The sequence below is a fragment of the Ixodes scapularis genome, unplaced genomic scaffold, assembly GCF_016920785.2.
Source record: "Ixodes scapularis isolate PalLabHiFi unplaced genomic scaffold, ASM1692078v2 PGA_scaffold11__112_contigs__length_91849675, whole genome shotgun sequence".
Taxonomy (NCBI): domain Eukaryota; kingdom Metazoa; phylum Arthropoda; class Arachnida; order Ixodida; family Ixodidae; genus Ixodes; species Ixodes scapularis.
The window spans coordinates 60,750,577-60,770,067 of record NW_024609837.1 but is presented as its reverse complement, the minus strand read 5'-3'; the positions used below and the strand labels follow the sequence as shown (position 1 = coordinate 60,770,067).

At 45.5% G+C, this 19,491-nt stretch overlaps 1 protein-coding gene across 1 annotated transcript in view; it reads left to right on the top strand.

Annotated features, from left to right (window-relative positions):
- LOC120837467 (protein 5NUC-like) overlaps positions 1-19,214 on the top strand; it is a 34,089-nt gene extending 14,875 nt beyond the window's left edge. The window contains exons 3-9 of the mRNA XM_040206852.1: positions 1-226; positions 8,974-9,159; positions 9,229-9,429; positions 10,394-10,654; positions 18,003-18,155; positions 18,309-18,500; positions 19,102-19,214. Coding sequence (XP_040062786.1) covers positions 1-226; positions 8,974-9,159; positions 9,229-9,429; positions 10,394-10,654; positions 18,003-18,155; positions 18,309-18,500; positions 19,102-19,214 — 1,332 coding nt within the window. The remainder of the gene's footprint in view (positions 227-8,973; positions 9,160-9,228; positions 9,430-10,393; positions 10,655-18,002; positions 18,156-18,308; positions 18,501-19,101) is intronic.
- Positions 19,215-19,491: the final 277 nt, after the last annotated feature.

Here is a 19,491-nt window from a genome sequence, read left to right as displayed (position 1 = left end):
TGCTTAGGAAATCACGAGTTTGATGATGGACCAGAAGGACTAGCTCCTTTTCTAGAAAGTATGGACGCTGCGAATATAAGTGTTGTCAGCACCAATACTGATTTCGACAAAGAACCGGCTCTTAAGGACAAGCCGATCAAGAAAAGTGTTATAGTAACTGTGAAAGGAAGAAAAATTGGAATCATCGGGGCTGTCCTTCCGCAAACAAAACAACTTTCAAATCCAGGTAGGAATATAGTCTAAATTATTACACACCAAATAGTATAATGTTCCGGCAGTACTCCCCGTTTTGATAAGGACGCGTTATTTGGGAAGTTATCTCTTTACGAATACAAAATGCTCCGGGCTACTATAATCTGTAACAACATTGTGTGGCTTTTAATCCTGGGCAACCGATTCTAACTGGGTCCTCTGACTATGTGGTACAATAGAGTTAACGAAAACAATGTTCAAGTTCTATTGAGAAAGGACTCTACAACGCAAACAAAACACTGAATAATTTATTTCAACTTCAGTTAGCCCAATTTCGCTTCAGGTTTGCTATTCCCCACGTACATATATAAGGTGGTGCCTGCCTGAATTGTATATTTGCGTTCATCGGTACGCACTTTAACCGTTATTTCTATATTAAATTTAACCCGGATTTTTTTTTTAACAAAAAATCATGTGACACAAAGACTAAACACCAAGAATGTGACTTTCAAGGCCTACAATAAAGAAAGAAGAAATGGACAAGTCATGTCAGTTATTTTAAGAAGGCGCAATGCGAGCGAGTTTGCCTTCCATGTCCCTCTTTCGTTATCGTAAATTAGACATTAACACGCTCAACCATTCCTATAGTCCCTTTAAGTCGCAAATTATAAAATAATGGACTCATACTTTGTTTTTGCTTTAGTCTTGTCTTTATTAATCTGAACAGTAAAAAAAACTAACTATCAAAGCGTTTGCATTAAAAATTTACAAACAGAATGTTAACAATATCGTTGATCTGCCCAGATATAAAGACACCGTAAAACATTGGGATGGTTTTTGTAGATGATGTCGTCCCCACGTGCCGCTTTCGTGGCATCGAGCCGCGTGCCACCACCAGACCGAGTGTCCATGAACACGATAAAGTGTGATTATATTTTCTCCACAAGCGGACATGACTGCTGTGTGTCGTCGCTCTTAACAAAGTTCTCACAACCTCAGTTCTGATGGTTCTCACAAAACCATTTTTAAAGAAATGGAACGAAGGAGTTCTTTCCGCTCTTATTGCATAGGAATAGTAGATTTTCTGCGCTTGAAGCCAGATACGCCTTTATGGCACACAGCCACGCATCCTCGGACTTGTGCTGAGCGTGATAGCTTCTTTCACTGAACTTCGGCGGCAACTCACCAGTGACTAAATGGAACAGCGCGGAACATAGGACAGAAAGAACAGGACAACACGAGCGCTGACTTACAACTAACTGTTTAATGAGAAGCGAAGGAAGAAGAAGAAATAAGAAGCGAAGGAAGAAGAAATAAACTGACGATAAGGATTGAAACAAAATACTTGCAATGAAAATAACTAAAAGATGAGGGAAAAGCAAAACAAAAACAAAAGTGAAGAAAAGAAAATAACTTTTTAGAAAAAGCAAGGTTCATTAAGTGCTCTCGAGATATGCGATTTCCTTCCTCAACAGGGTCACGGAAGGCATGCTGACTGCGCTTGTGTCTTTCTTAATGATGGAGAACGCTTCGATGATCTCGCGCGTGCGACAGTCTCTATGGTGTTTGATAATCTCGCATCTGTCAAATGCTGGGACGCAGGCACACGCTGCACAATGCCTGGCTAGGTTGCTGCCAGTGGTCGTTCCCAAAGAGGCGCGGTGTTCTCTCAGACGATCGTTGATGCACCGCCCGGTCTGGCCAACGTACGACCGACCGCACGATAGCGGAACGTCCTACACGACGCCTTCGACACACTCGACGAAAGGATTTGCATGGCTCTTCTGGCATTGCCTGATGGAGGTGGCAGAGGGGTTGGTAGAGTTTACTTTTTTGCACAGACGACCCAGTTTGTTAGGTGCAGAGAAAAGTACCTGAACGCCTGCCTTGGCTCCAACCTTTTTCAGGTTGTGGGACAAGCCATGGATGTAGGTTATGACTGTCCAAAGAGATCTCTTGCGTGTATCTTGAGGCTTGCTAGTGGAGCGACGCGACTCAAGAAGGAGCTTTTTTGCCAGGCTACTCAGCAGAGGTTGCGGGAAGCCTGCGGACAGCAGTCTGACCTCTTGGGCGTTGAAGCCTCTCTCAACCTGGTGATGGCAGGATCTTTGCGTGGCATTTTTCATAGCCGCTAGCGCTATTCCTCGCTTCACAAGCTTGGAGTGAGCGGACGAGAACGGCAAGAGCGCCTTTTGCGAACGAGGGGAATACCTCCAACAGACGTGCTCCGCTCCAAACACCAGGATCAGGTCTAGGAACCGCAACTGATTGTCTTCGGTCAGTTCCTTGGTGAGAGTGAAAACACGGAGGTTCGACTTGAAAATTTCAAAGATGTTTTCAACTTGCCAGTGGGTGTCAGCTCCAGAGGTTTGGAACAGCACCAAGAAATCATCGACATACCGGAACACTCTAGCTACCTTGAAGTCCCGCAGAGATATTTCGAGCAGTCTGTCATAGTAGGCCAACAGCAGATCGCTGAGGACTGGCGCAAGGCACGATCCTATGCACACACCCTTGCGTTGTATGTAAAACTGGTCGCAGTACACCACTGATGTAGAGCGCAGATAAAAAAGGAGGAGATCTAGAAAGTTGGCGATACTGACGCCGCATGAGTTCTGAAACTTTATAGTTCCAAACCTGTCGATGCAGTCACTCACGACCTCGCAGAGAAGGTCGTGGGGCAAAGAGTAATAAAGGTCTTTGACGTCAACTGAAAAGCCCTGCAGGTTCCCATCGTGCAGTTGTTCAAGGTAATCGGAAACTGCAGACGGCCTCCTGACCAAGAAGGGATCATCTAATTCTAATACAGAAAGCGACTTTTGGAGGAAAGATCCTACCGAGTGCTGCCACGTGCCTCGTTCAGAAACGATAACTCTGAAGGGACATTTGGTCTTGTGGGTCTTGGCCGTGAAAAAGCATTCCAGACTAAGACCTCGGCTGTTCCGTACCGACGTCGCCAGTGTGGTGAGGCCTAATTGCTGGCACTTCCTGATCGCTTCTGCTTTCACCTTTTTTGGGCGATGGTCTTTCAGTGGGCGAAAATTCCCAGTGATTGCTTCTAGGGATTTCTTACTGTAGATCTTGTCCGGTATGACGACAAAGCCTCCTTCTTTGTCGGAAAGGAGTAGTTTTAAATTTGCCTCGCGGAGCAGGGCAACCGCTTCACCTGTGCGAGCCGGGCAAGGGCTCCTGGGCGAAACTTGCAAGTGCTCTACGCCTTCGAGAATGCATCTGTGCGCTTCCTCACCTTCTGCTTTGGCGGCCGTTCTTCTCACCAAAGACAATAGTTCGGGCTTGTCTAATTTGATAGGGTTGCAATACTTGGGACCCAGTTGCAGTACGCTGAGCGCCTTGTCAGGAATCTGGGTGTTGCCAAGGGCACGAACATCTTGAGCTGGAGGAAAGCGGGGTCTCTTCTTGGGGAGTGAGGCAAGGATAGTGGACCAGAGGAAGTCGGTTGCCTGTGAGGCAGTTCGGAGTTCGAACTGCAGGCGCCTGGAAGCTTGATCTGGTGGTCCGTCTCGAAAACAGGCGAATCGAATGCACTCCGTAAAGAGGCGAACCTGACGCCAAGCTTCTGATCTGAGGATTCGGCAGATCCGGCGACCATGATTGGGCGATGGCGGGAGGGGCCCGACCATGACTGCGATGTCGGGTGGTAGGTAGGAATGCTTGATGGAGAAGGCGAGCAGCCGTGCTCGGCAAGATGCTAGGATGAGCAAGGTGACGTGGTTGGAAAGGGACGAACATAAATTAGGATGGAAAGGGCCCGATATAGAAGAAATAGATAAAATAAATAAAAGAAGAAAAAAAAAAGAGGTCCAACAAATGACTGCAGGTGCGAGGTCACCAGTGACCTCGCACCTGCAGTCATTTGTTGGCATGGGATGCTTTCTTGTTGCGTTGGAGTTCTGAAGAATACGCATGGACGAAACTCCTACAGGACGCGTGGAGAATTTTAGCTCCCCACACCAACGCGGAAAGGTTCAGTGACATCGCTTTCTCTCCCAGTGACGCACCGTCCCTTTTGTAAACTAATCAATCATTGACAATGCAAACGTCCATAGAACAATCGAAAATAGCTAGGTTCCATCTGTAAGACTTGGATAGAATCTTGTTGAGGTGAACTAGCATGTCTGAGAGATCAATCCCATCCATTTGCTTATTATACGCTGAACTGATCGATGGGGAGTTCACAATAACTTTTGATTTCTGTTTGTTGGACCTCTTTTACACAAGCAAGTGTTTATACACCATGTGCACTGCTTAGTAGCGTTACGCATCTGTTATCGTTCCATTTCAAAGCTTTTCCTCCTCAGAAACGTTTCCTTACTAGAGCCAAGCTCAGAGCCGCTTGGGTGTACATAAACGAGTGCCACACCGCGGTCGTTTCATCTTGCTTCGTAAAATAGTGTTTCCTTCATTCCGTTAGCAAAAATACTACTTCATAGCATACAAATATGTAAATATGATCTCAAAGTCACACCCCCATTATATAAAGTGGCCGATAAAGAAAGTAGTATTGAACATAAATTATGTAAATTATTTAATGAAAAAACAGTAAAAACATGAAGTGGTAAAACATGCTCCTAAAATAACAACAATGAAGGAGGTCGAAGATGAAGGAAGAAATAAAAGCCTCCACAAAGCACCTTCTTCTTCCTTCTCACAACTGCCTCATACCCACAAAGGGGAATTTGCCATGGCCAGATATGTATTTGAATAATATGAAAAACAAGCTACGAAAAAAGGCAAAAACTTACACAAAAAAAAAAGAAATTAAGAGAAGAAAGAGCAAAACGTTATATTCTTTCACAATTCAGCCAAAAATATTTCACAATTCAGCCAAAAATACAGGAGCCTTTCATGGAGATTTCAACACAAAACTGAATTTAGGTTAAGCTATCAAAGCATTACTACCAATGTGATAGGAGAGGCAAAGTGACTTTAGCCGTAAGAAAGACGCACAATTGTACATTGCTTCCTGCGCACTAATTTACAGAAATATATTTACAGAAACAACCTGCAGCGCCGAAGCATTATAGCACTTACCATATCATTGCTGCTCGGCAAATTTGTAGTCTCTCTTCATGCGTGTTGTGGGACGACTCTTGAGATTTTGTACGAATATCTTCAATGAGCCCCTCTGAAGCAAGGGAAATTTCGAAAGTATTTCACCTAACAATAATATTTTTTTAATGAATGTCTGCACGTAGCCAAAGTGGGAACCGGTGAAAAGTGGGGAGACGGGCGCTTTTCAGAACTAAACGTTATTGTTACGCCGTTTGTTCGTTATTAAAGACCTACTAAATAAAAAGCTTGGGTCTAAAAGTTGATACATTTAGCAGAATTCGTCAAAACTTTAAAGTAGTCGCGTTTTTTTCTTTTTTTTGGGGTCTGCTAAAGTGTTGATTTGCGCGCTAAAGGGTTAATTAGAATACCACCAGAGAAATATTCCAAAACAATGTAACATACACTTGGCCCCCGAAAAAAAAAAAAAAGAGTAGGATAGGAATGCACAAAGTAACCGATTTGCGGTGCTTCGGAAGTTTTCTCAAAACTGTCGGTAGTCATTAATAAACCAACCGCGTCCGCAATTTCATGGCAATCGTATCGTAAAGTAATATATTTCCGCTTACCGATACACAGACTTTGTCAAACTTTCAAAACTGCAGGGTATATAATTTCTGCGATACCTGAAGCTGGAACAAGTCCTGCATTACCGAGGTTTATGTCAGCATTTTGAAAGCTATGTCGACATAAGAATACAAGAAACCTGTAACAAATTTATGGCGTGCATCGTTTTGTTGTGTCGGCCAGCTTCATTTTAGTATTGAAGAGATTTCATTATTTAAATTTAATGAGAAGCACTGCACCAACGTTTCGGTTTTCGATCTTTAAAGCTGGACGGAAGCAAAAAAAAAATTCAAATTTTTCTTAATCTTGATTAAAATTACCGAGTAGAAAGGCCTCAGAGTACACCCTCGTTTTTTGTAGGACTATACAAACAAAAATTATGTTGAAATACATTAAATGATGCTGAGATTAAAACTTGCGGATGTGTCTGAAGCTTTATTTGGAAGTCATAATGCCGTTGACGTAAAAAAAAAAAAAAAAAAAAAAAAAAACATTAGCGTTGAGCCGCAGGAGTAGAGCTTACCATAGTCGGTTACAGGTTTAGAAGGTAGCGGCAAATGCCCCTCAAAGGGAATCATATATCCCTCCGCCACCTCCGTATCCAATAGCGTCCCATCGTTTCCGTGACGTCGCGGCCAACGCGAGAGGAGGGTCTTGCCTTTTGTACATATTTGCTTTATCTTTCGACTTTGACTTAGCATTGTGGAAGCCACGAGAGGGAGGTTAGAGTTTTCCCCCTCCGATGGAAACAATTACCACTCTCGGGGATTAGCTTCCCCCTCCGATGGATACAAAGGCTGCTTTCAGGGGCTCGGTTCCCTCTCCAATGAATACAAAGGTCGCTTTCTTAAAAAGTGGGATCGGAGACAAGTTGGAATCCATTGAAGCGGAACAAGGAGCGTTTCCAGTGAACTCTTCTTTCGACTGCGGAAAGATTTAAAACGGGCGCATCACGCTTGTGGGAGGAGCTTCTCCTACCTTCTTGACTTGTAACCGACTATAGGATATGCGAGTCGTGTTACTCGAGCACAATATATTGTCGAAAAAAGACAACGTCGAGTGGGGCACGTTGGGCCGCGTCGGCAAGGTTTGCCGAGTCGTCGCTACCGTATTCACGTAAGTTGACGGCCAGGCAGCCGTCTCCTTTGAACAATTTGTTTGAATGTTGAATGGGGCGAGTGTTCTCGAACATTCGGTGCGTTTACGGCGAGACAAAGTGCTAATTTGTGGCTGGAAACTGTTGCAGCATGGTGGTGCACCATTTGCGCAGGTCCACCATTTTTCGAACGAGGAGGAACTGCCGAAGCTGTGTTTCACATTTAAAGTGAACGCTTGCGAGGCAATCATATACGTAGTAAGGACTTTCTTTATGAAACGGTTGCAAAGGCGTTGACATATGTGGACCCACCAGTCACCACGTTTTGACAAAATAATAAAATCGCTTGACTGGGATCTGGCTGCAGGTACAGCGGCACAGGTGTCGTTCACTGAGGTCGTCATTTCGATCATACTCTTTGTACTGAAATGTTGTTCTACATAGAGCCGCAGCCTGGATGGTGAGCACTCCGCAAACGGGGTGCTGGTGGTGGTGGTGCCGATGGGGCAGTCAGGACAATGGGTGCGATTGGATCGACTGTCGTGCGGCTGTTCAGTCCCTTGGTACCACAACTGATCAGGATTGTAACGTGTCTTTGCCACCAAGTGGCAAACTTCTTAACTGCAGTGCACCTAATGTACCTACAACCAATTATATCACAAGCACAACGGATGTCTCTCAACGTTTGAGCTCTTCAATGGCTTACTTTGAAGTGATGGCCAAAATCACACGTTTAGAACAATAAATGTACACATTCTCTTAAATAAAAACGTAATTTGCATTTGCAGGTATTATTGATCTTATTTGGCTTATTGATGAATGTTTTGAGTGTATGATAAGTTTCGGTATTATTTGAAACATACCATATCGCGCAGTTATCAGGGAATATTCTGCACGAGTCTCTCTTTCTGTTCTGTACAGATTTGTGGCATTAACTCATTAGCGGGAAGCATTTTTGATCAATACCTACGTAGTTTAATAGATAACTTGAATGCTAGAACGTGGGCAGTTAATTTTCTCCCAACACAACACCTAAATCAAAACGTTTGTTTTTTTAGTTAGAAACCACTTACGGGGATAATGTATACGGGAGATTCTCTTACTAGCTTTGAATTTATTGCCAAACAAAGTGGTCCACAATTATAGGTGTGCAAGACATCACTAGGATAGTTTAAATTATATCTTCCCAAAATAAAGCTTTATGAATAATTAGCCCAGAAAAGTGCGTCCTCCTATAAACAAAGAACGTGATTTAACACTGAGGTTGACGTCGGCATTATATACATCATGCTCAGGGTCTTTCCGCAAACTTTTTTTCTATTTCATTATATGTCTCGGCGCTCGTCGAGCGCCTCCCTTAATGAGAATATGAATTGTACAGAGAGCTCATGTGACCCAGAAGGAATACGAATTCATTGTTTTCTCCGCAGCAAGTAAGCTAATCGCAATGTTCTACAAAAAAAAAAAAAAACAACTTTACAAGTAATTTAAGTTTATTGACGTGTTATTGAAAACACCACATTCGTTTCGATTGTGCTTCTTGTAAAACGTAGCGCCAGGATAAATGTAAGATTCCACTCACAGATCAGCATTTGATTACCTTGCCGGGGCTCACATCAAAATACACTTGCGAGTGACCATGGTCACCGAGAGGTAGGTCGCGAGTTCCCATGTTAACTTGCATGTTTATATTTGACAATACGCTACTGTATAAGTAGGCCGGAACGGGACCTCATGGGTACGACACCAGCACACCAGCACTACAACCACACCCATAGGTGATACAACGGAGCGTATGTTCATTCAAAGAATTCTACACGCAGAAGGAAATCGTATAATGCTCCAAATAAACATATACAGATTTCTTCCAGTTGCATAAGGTACAAACACTGCTGAGCTTAGTAAGCTAAACTTATCAGTTTTCAACCTTACTTGTGAATATTGACGATCACCTTGTATCACCCATGGTGTTGTAATATCTGTGCTTCAGCGCATAACACGAAATAAACTGTATATTAATATCTGTTTCCTTTTTTTTAAAACCGTAGGTCAAGTCGAATTTCATGACGAAATTGCGAGCTTTAAAAGTGAAGTTCAAAATCTGAAGAAAGAAAACGTGAATATCATCGTAGGAATTACTCACTGTGGGTACCTACGAGACATTGAAATAATGAAAGAAGTTGAAGATCTGGACGTTATTGTTGGTGGCCACACGAACACTTTTCTTTATCACGGTAATTTGTTTGAACAATTTTTCTATTAAAATAAGGTTTTCACAAGTACTTACTTATAATATCTTTTAGGCAATGGGTACCCCCCAGAAAATACCCCTGAAGGCGATTATCCCACACTTGTAGATAAAACCGACGGTTCCAGAGGGCTTGTAGTTCAAGCTTACTGCTACGGAAAGTACCTCGGATTCTTACAGGTTACATTTGATGGGAATGGAAATGTTATTAATGGAACGGGAAACCCTATTCTTCTAAATTCATCAGTCACCGAAGGTAAGTCAAGCAATATTTTATAAGGTATCGGCACATATTCATCGTAATGGATTCTTGAAAATAAATTGAAGTATCGGATAAAATGGTCAAAATGAAATAGCTACAGAAAAAATTGAAGTGAGAATGACAGTCAGTTTTTTAATATGTTTTGTGTGTACTCATAGCTATGAAGTGGTCACCTTACTTTGCCACTTGGCCCCCCGAAGTATTACTAATATATATTTTTTTTTGAAACATCAATTATGAAACAATAATATTTATAATCGATTTTAATTGAAAGTTTCTAAGACATACCCCCAGGTACAAACATTTTTTCCTGGTCACAGTATATCTCTATTGAAAAGGGATGGTTTGGCAATAATATTTGCAATCAAACACGAATGCTTTCGTATTAAAAAAAGCATTCCTACTGATGAGAACGCTACGCGTTCCACTAATATTTTATACGTGACTTCATGTCAAATATAACAAGTGTAACGAAAAAAGACGCCTCCTTACTCGTATAGGCATACCTTTACTACAATACCATATTAAAAAAAATGCGGTGGTTTAGCTCGGCTATGCCAGGATATACGTAGCGTGAGCTTATGCGCACAAATAGAGAGGCGCTATCAAGCGGCTTCGGTGCAGCGTCAGACTTGACTACTGCGCAACGGAGGCGCACAGTTGGGCACGCGGCGGCGGCAGTGCGTCTGCCGCGGCTATGACGTCACTCCTCTGGAATACGCAGACCGGCGAGGCGGGCGCGGCGGCGGCTCCGGCGCGCCAGCTGTGCGCCGCGTGACGTCACTGCTCCTCGCGCATGCGCAGCACGGAGCACGGCTTATTATGCGAGCCACGCGAAACTGCTCGACCTCGGCCAGTGTAGCTCACGCTACAAAAATAGGGTGGCTAATTAAAAAAAAAAAAAGAACTAAACGTTGTTCCAGCTGCGTGGTACATTCGTTCTTCGAATTTCTTGCAGATGAAAATATGACTCGAGTAATTGCGCCTTTCAAGGAAAATGTCACTAAGGTAATGCAGGAACCAGTTGGTTACACCAAAGTGTTGCTCGAACAACAGGATAATATATGCCGAATCCGGGAGTGCAACCTCGGAAATATGATGGCCGATGCGTACTTCGCCTACTACGCGGATATGAACACCTCTTCAGCAGAGCTTTGGTCCAACGTAAACGCAGCGATAATCAATGGGGGAACCATTAGAGCTCCACTTGAGCAAGGTGGTAAGTTGAAACACTTGTGTGATTCAATCGAAAAGATGATGATCATTTTGGGCTGGAACCCAGATATGCATTTTTCTCTTCAATCGGAAAACAAAAACATATAGCTAAACAGATTCCACAGATAAGTAACTACTGATTTACCAGGCTCAGTTGACATTGGGAATTTATTTAACGATCACGGACCTATGCCCTATAAAGTTGAAAGCAAAACTTATTCCGAGCGTTTTGATTACACACGACCTTCATTCAAAAACCGTGAAAAATCTTCGATTTCATTCAAACGAATACGTAGAGAAATTTGAAACCATGAATATACATTCCACAGATGTAAAATATTTTTTAGAAGCTTTCATTACGAGACAACAACACTACACAACTCCGAGAATCGAAGCGATCATAGCAGCGAGATGAGACACGAATCATTTTGGTCTCAGGCTAACCATGAAGTTGTGGTTTCGATAGGCCAAATGCACTTCATAATATTATGTTACAATCAGATACAATGTGCTTCCGCTTTCAAACATGTTACTTTTCTTTAATTTTAATAGTTTTTGTGTTGCCGACAGACATAGACGGATTCTGGGGCACGTTTTATTTTGGAGTCCCGACATGCTGTACTTTGTGCGTGTAAGAACAGCTGGTTGTGAGGTAAACGTAGGAAGACGAAGCCTTACAGGTCTCGCTACAGGTCGTTGCTTTGCGCTCAATTTTAACAGCTGGAGTACCGCAATTAATATTATATCACTTTTAGCTTCTCAAAGTTCGTGGTTTGCTAGATGTCCGATTATTGCAACTACCTGCCAAGCAACAACACGTCACCAGTCCGGCTGCTTTCGTCGCAGCCGATCTCAAAGTTTGCAAGAGCTTCAATCTTAAGCACTAAACATTTCGGGAGATATTTTTTGAAATAGGAAAGACTTAGCCGCCCATTTTGTGTAGCACCAAATGCAATTTGTTTGGCGTTTCGTTGATTTTCTTTTGCGCCAGTGACGGGCATAGCTGCGAGTACAGTGAGTGCGCCATGCGCTTCGCTGGCGGTTGCAAATCAGCGAACAGCTAAGAAATAGCACTTACTGCTGCGCGAAATGAACGGGTATGGATTTCTGATGCCAGCCGATATTTTCAATCCAAAGTTATTAGTGTGTAGCAGCCGCAACAGCTGTACCACTGCATCGAAATGGCGTTTTAGAAAACGCTGAGATCGGCAGGGACGGAGACGGTGTAGGAGCGGGAAGCAGCGACTTCCTTTCTCCTTAAGCCTAAGCACGCCCTTAGGGTCGTTGGATGTCCGTGTCACAACAGCAGCTCTGAGATTTTCCCGGTAAACTCACAGGGTAAGGTAAGCAAATATATAACACTTGCGTATTTATTTACCAAGGTAAATATGTGTAATGGAAGCCAGTGCCAAATTTATTTGTTCATTTGCATTTGTAATAAAATATTCACTTTTTCATTTGCAATAAAAATAATGTTAATATTAATATTATTTATTTATGCAGTTCTGACGTCCACTAATCAAAAATGAATTTATTTCCTTTTTAAACCATGTGCCGCGTTCTACCTCGCGTGCTCTGTCTTCGGCTGAAATCAGTCTTTGTCAGCTAGTTGATGCAATAATCACGCACTAAATCCGTTGACCAGCGAAATTGCCGTAAACGAAAGAGTTTGGCGTTCGAGCATGGTGACTCTCACCGCGTTTGTCGGGCCTTACTTGAGACGCATTTTTAAGTACAAAGCATTCAGGTGTCGAGATCTGGCCTCGCCAGATATCAGGACACAATTCCAAGTGGTCTAGTTTGAAAGTTCGGCTTCACCGAGGGAAACACTACATAAGCACTGGGCTAGCGCTTGATCTGGCATTCAAGCTAGCATACCCCGCGCATGGCTGCGTCGGTTATGACGGTTACGAAAACACTCGACTGCGGCGACAGGTTCACATGGTCAACAATAGCTCGGATCGTAGTTGACGTCGAATTGGGCTCAACCGTTGACAGAAGAGGCTCTAGCAGCGTCAACTGTTTTTCAGAGGTCGAAGACGGCACCATAGTCGCAGAGAAAGTCCATTCCGAGATTAACGCCCCTCGCACAGTTTTGCAGAACGAAGAACTTCACAGGGCACGTGTCACAGAGGGTTATCGACGAAGGCAGTGCAGCTCCCGACTAGTGTGATGAGGTGCCCTACGGCGGTTCGTATTTGAGTTCCATCCCACGGCGTCGCCATCTTACGGAGGCGACGAGAGAGCCTCCCACTCAAGACTGAGTAGTCTGCTCCGGTGTCCACGAGAGCCTATGCGTCGTGGCCGTCGAAAACAACGTGTAGGTTGTTTGGCACCGGTGCAGGCGCGTCGGTGCGATGCGTGGCCTCGGGAGACTGGGAGCGCTCCAGCGTTCTTAAAGGCTCTTTAGTCGTTTTCGGCAACGCCACCTACAAGCGTTGTCGCACTTAGTTTTCCCGACGAGATAGGAAGGACAGGCTGTACCACCCGGAGGGCGTAAGGGCGAAAGAGCACGTCAAGGCGAAGGCTATTGGGAACTTCGTTTTAGAGCCGGAACCGGGGACAGGTGTTTTCGGAGGTACTCCTCGGATATACCTCGGTCGCTCCCCAAGGCGGGGTCGCGGGTCGCTCGGCGCAAAACCTCGCAGGCCCATTTGTCGGTATGGGCACCTCCGGTAGACATCGTCGTCCTCGCCGTAGTGATCTCGCAGCGCTCGTCGATCGGCCATGCGCCACACATCCGTCTTCCTAGGTGCCGTTTCAGTGCGGACGAGCTGGGGCTGCCCTTGCCGACGTCAGAAAGCCTGCGGCGCTGGTGGGTCACGTCGAGGCGGTGTCGAATACTGCCGGCAGCTGGCGCTGGTCTCCAACCTAGTGCGGCGTAGGTCAGGGTTGGCTCCTCGGCTGCTGATACGCTGGCATGAACTTCCAGTTGGATTGTCTGTTGAACTTCCTCGCAGACAACTTCGGCTATCGATAGCGAAGCCGGCTGGCTGAGAGCAGGCAAAAGCTCCTCGAGCTCTTCCCGGGCGACATCGTGAATGATCTTGCGAATGCCTGGGATGCTAAATCCAAGATCGCTGCTAGACTGCCCGAGGGCAGAGACGCCGAGTAGTCGCTGGGTGTGACTGGCTCGGCCTGTAGGGCGCGCTAGTTGTTCGTGGCAACGGTGACGAAATCTTCGACTGTTGTCGAAGGGCTGCGGTCAAGACCACCGAAGGTGTTCTACCTCACGCCCCGCATTAGTATTCTTAGGTGCTTCTCTTATGCAGCCTGGGGTGCGGCGCGGGCGCTCAGGCACAGAACATCCTGCACGAAGCCGATGACGCTCTCGTTGGGGCCCAGGGTTCTGTTTCGAAGTAGATCTTCAGCTCTCTCTTTGCGGTGTTGGCTGACAAAAGGGCGAGCTAACTTCAGCTGGCCCTTGGAAACATCCCACGATGTCAAAGAAGACTCGTGATTTTGGTACCAGTACCTGGCAGTTCCTTCCAGCGAGAAATACACGTTTCTCAGGCGCTGCTCGTCGGTCCAGGCACTGTGGCGAGCGACGTGTTTGTACTGGCCGATCCCATCTTCGACGTCCTCGTAGAGTTTACCACGGAACGGAGCAGCCGTCCGTGGTGCGATGGGCAGGTAAACGACGGCAAAAGAGGCCGGGAACGGCGACTGGTTGGCCATCGGCGTCTTGTTCGGCTTGGGCTTGTCCAGCAGCACACCTAATTCAGGAAACTGTCCCCGGGGTGCGGCGGCTGCTGGCCCGAGTTTCATAATCCTTGATGAGTGGTCTTCACGCCGGGCTTGAAATGGGACTTGGTTGACGGGTTCGCGGGGGTGAATGAGTAAATTTGAGCATAGGCTGCTACCCCCGCGCCTCCACCAAAATGTCCCCAATGACTATTGATGCGGCGGGGTTTCGTTCAGCCATTCCCCGCCGCATCAATAGTCATTGGGGACATTTTGGTGCAGGCGCGGGGTAGCAGCCTATGGTCAAATTCACTCATTCAGTGAGGTTTCTGAATAGACCGATCCCACCAAGCATTCGGTGCATGCGTGACGCCGCCATAACTTTAGTTCACTGGAGGCAAACGGCAGTGCTCGCTCTGTCTCGTGCTCCACTCGCGCAGAGCTCCAGCGGGGTTGTCGCACGTGCAGAAAGACTAAAGTTCCCTCGATGCATTGCGGCAGCGGTGGCGGAGTCAAACTGGCTGGTGAGATCGGTCTATTCGGCGGTAAACGTTTCATGGGGCGCACTTGTGCCCAAAACAAAATACGTGAAGGTTAGGGTCGCTGGCGTCGACGGCAGCGTAACAGCGGGATAGAGCGCTGGGGCGAGACAGACTCCGGCTCGCCACGCGGAGCCCCTTATGTGCATGCGTGGGTTTCTTGAAAAATCGGCGGAGAATATTCGGTGCGCAGAACATTCGGTCCTCGAACAGGGACGGGGTTCTTGAATTCACGAGAACGTGACATTCACAAAAATAGCAAAAAGGTGCTTCGGCGCTTAGGCATCCAACCTCGGCCCCGTTTGCGTGGGAGTCAAGCAAAATAACCGTTCAGCCACGGGCGCGCTTGCTGGGAGACGTGTGTGGCGATATGAGTCGAGGAAGACAGCCCGGCCTCAACATCCTGGCCCGTTTAAAGCGTGGTAGCGTTGATATTTTTCAAGTCAATTCTATTCATTTAATCTTTATCGACTCCAGTTTGGAGAACAAGACGGGGAAAAAAGCTATACCGTGTAGCTTGACAACTACATTGCATAGCTTTCGCTGCAAGACGCGATCCCTGGAGAAGCGTTGGCGGAGAGGCCGCCTGCGTTTGTTTTTAGTAAAAATTCACGTGCTGCGAACCATGCCGACCTCTCTCGTTAGTTGATCGTGTTGCCAAAGACGCTGTCGCCACAGCAACAGCCCGCTCACGCGTGCGAGAACGTCGCTGCCTTTCTCTCACTTCGGAGCGCATTCATGGGTACCGATTTCTCTACTTCTTATGATGTGCGTAACTTACGAACGTCTGAGCTAATTTGTCGCAGTCTAAGAAGCTCTTCTTGAATCGGGCCCTTGTTACTTTTTAGGCTTGCTGGCGAAGACGTGCATCATGGCGATGCTCTCCACGTCCTCGAAATGCAAAACTCACTATCAGATTCTTTTTTTTTTTAGATGCGGAGCATCTCTTGCTCGGGCTATGTCCCGCGGCGTCGTAGTCCGCACTCACGCTACGCATGCGCAACTCTCCTCGCTGCACGTGCGTTCTCTCTCTCTCCAACAGCTGCGCGAAGTGCACGCAACTACCAGCTGCGTCCCTCTCTCCAACAGCTGCGCGAAGTGCACGCAGCTACCAGCTGCGTGCACTTCGCGTGCGTTCGCTTCTATAGTCGGTTACAAGTCAAGAAGGTAGGAGAAGCTCCTCCCACAAGTGTGATGCGCCCGTTTCAAATCTCTCCGCAGCCGAAAGAAGAGTTCACTGGAGACGCTCTTTGTTCCGCTTCAATAGATTCCCACTTGTCTCCGATCCCACTTTTTAAGAAAGCGACCTTTGTTATTCATCGGAGAGGGAACCGAGCCCCTGAAAGCAGCCTTTGTATTCATCGGGGGGGGGGGGGGGGGGGGGGGGAAGCTAATCCCCGAAAGTCGTATTTGTTTCCGTCGGTGGGGGAGAACTCTAATCTCCCTCTCGTGGCTTCCACAATGCTAAGTTAAAGTCGAAAGATAAAGCAAATATGTACAGAAAGGCAAGCCCTTCCTCGCGCGTTGGCCGCGACGTCACGGAAACGGTGGGACGCTATTGGATGCGGAGGTGGCGGAGGGATATCTGATTCCCTTTGAGGGGCATTTGCCGCTACCTTCTTAACCTGTAACTGACTATACTCACACCGCGCGCGCAGGCGCAACTCTCCTCCTCTACTTTCTTCTCCTTCAAGTTTGAATATAAGTAGCGGCAAATGCCCCTCAAAGGGGAGGAGTGGCCGAGTGGGCTAACACGTCTCAGCTCGGAGCGTGGAGCGAAAGCTTGCGCTGGGAACCTCCTGGGTTCGAGTCCCCGCCACCCCCGCCCGTTTCGATCTGGATGAGTTTCGTACCGGCACGCTTTCGTGTGATGACTACTGCGTGGTGCACGTTAAGAATCCCTGGTTAGCGGTTGTACTACACTGGCTAAATTTCTCATCTACAGCTAAGAGACCGATTACCCGTTGAGGCGCATCTCCATCCAGGCTGTATAAACATAAAGAGCAAACCAATTTCTGCGCGCGTTCAGTTCACCGCTGTTGACTCCACTCCGTTCTTCCGATGAAGTGTGATGGAACGATGCTCCGCATCACCTCATGGTTCCCCTCGGGAAGATGGTGTAATTTTTTTTTTTTTCGACTGTAGCCTCCAACGGTGCTCGTGTCGGTATCGAATGCGAACCTTCTTCAAGCTTTTGTCCTCTGAGTACCACGGCACGAGACCTGTGCGTTGCTTATGTGTTAGTTGCCTCATGAGGCACGAAAGTCCAACAAAAGACGACGGAAGATAAGAGCGATCAACGCAACGGGAGGGCCGGTGTCCGGGTTCCCAAAGACCAAGAATGAAGACGACGACTGTTTGAATAATTATTCTGAGAAATGTTCTATCTGAGCAAATGCATCCAAATATCACGTTGTATTTTTTTTTCTTTTAATTTTCGTTGAAATAAAAAAAAAAAAAAAAACGGTTTAGGTAAAGCACCAGAAAGTATTGAACAACGATTCTGTTTTACCGCCAAAACCAAACCCAAAACCAGTGGCTCTTACACTGACGGACTGGTGGTGCCATCTATGCGATGTGAGTCAAAACAGAGGCGTTTGTTACACTATTCCCCGTGGTCGTCGTCTGCTCGTCCATATCCGTCTTTACCTTCTTCTAAGTTTTGTTCCAGATAAGTTCGTGATCTCAAACTTTCGCATTCAGGCTAAAATAGTTTCACGTCAAATTTTGGACAATTAGTTTATTTATGTGGGCTAAAACCCCGGGTTTACCTTTCTAGTAGCATGGCGCATACACATGAGCCATGAAATTCATTTACTTGAGGCGGGAATTTAAGTTCTAATCCAACCATTTGAGGCGTACAAAAGCTTCAAAGCCATCGTAGCCAGAATCTTTCAGAAAGTTGAGAGTATCCGCTCGATCAGTTTCCTGAAGTGTAACTTTTCTTTCGTGTGCTTCACGTGGATATAATGATAGTGTAATGTACGATCTACAAAAGCTATTACCTTTCATTGAATATGATGTTTCGATTATCGAATATCTCAGTGTTTGCATATTTAATGCCGCCCCATACGGATTTTAGCGATTCTGGCACCTCATTCAGATACGTACATTATTGCCTTATTACAGTGATAACAATGGGCGCAATACTCACAACTGCACCATTTGGTCAAACTATTATCAATGTCACTCTGAATGGAACCACCTTACGAAAGATGTTCGAACATTCGGTTGCAAACTTCAGCTACCTAAACAAGAAGGGAGAATTTCTTCAAGTTTCTGGTGAGTATCTATGTTTAATAGGCAATACAAAAAAGCCTCACAAAGAGTAGAGGAATCACCGTGACAGATAGGTGACTTAGGCGATTGTTTTGCTTTCATATTTGAAATCGTAGACCTATGAACAGTTATAAACTAATTTTTTAACTCCCGCAGGCATGCGCGTGGAGTACAACTTGTCGCTGCCATCATCATGCCGGGTGATATCCCTAAAAATACTTTGTAAACAATGCCAGGTGCCTGTCTATCAAGACGTAGTTGACAGAGAAATGTACACAATCGTTACAACAGACTTCGTAGCCAGAGGTGGCGATGGATTTACCAAAGCAGAAAAATACGGAGAATCAGGTAGGAAGTTCCGATATTTGGATTGATTTTAATTGGCTTGAATAATACTTCGGGAGAAATAAATAGTTACCAAAATAATGCCGATGGTCACTATTATGGGTCCTCACTTAACTCGCTCATGGCTGGTGTTAATGTAATTAATGCAAAGGTGCAGCGAGCTGGACATGAGTAACGATAATAATCCCTGGAGGAAGGGTACAAGGGGGACAAAGAACAAACCTTCGTCCCTCATGATTGTATTTGCCGGGCCGTCGTTTAAGACTGTAGTTTGTCGTAGGGTGAGAGGCAAATGGCATTACCTTTCACAGCGCAATTAGCAAACAAGTAATGGATAAATTATGACGTTTACAGTTTTCGTCGAAAGCAATTTTTCTGTCCAGGTGATTATCACACTTTCCTCAGATAGCGTTCATTACTTGCCACCAGATGGATGGAAATGAGGGGCATTGACATTTTAGAAGTAAGAGTATGCGTTAAAAATTCACGTGATGCTAAGTAATCATTTAAACTGGGTGTTATTCGGACAGCCAGATATTTTAACATACCGTCTTGCAGAATAGCAACTAGTACACCAACGAACCCAAATGATTTTGCTTTTCAGGTCCCGTTGATTTCGATGTCCTAGTCTGGTATATTCGTAAGATGTCACCTATCAAGACACCTATCGAGGGACGAGTAATCATCTACGGGAACGTCACGGAACCACCCATATAGTGAAAAACGCATTTCGGAAAAATATTAAAATTAATACTTCTTTTTTAGAAGTAACCAAGTTTAAAATATGGACCATGCATCATACACGCTGTCATGTCACCGGTTGGGGTAACACGTGAATTTAGCAATAAATTAGTGAACTACTGAGAACACTTTATTTGTTTAAATGTTTCCTGCTCCTGTGCCCAACCCGGACTAGCACTTATTTGGAATTCCATTTTCATGTCAAGTTTTAAACCCATCCTATTCTTTTTGATGGTTTGAAGTGTTAATTACT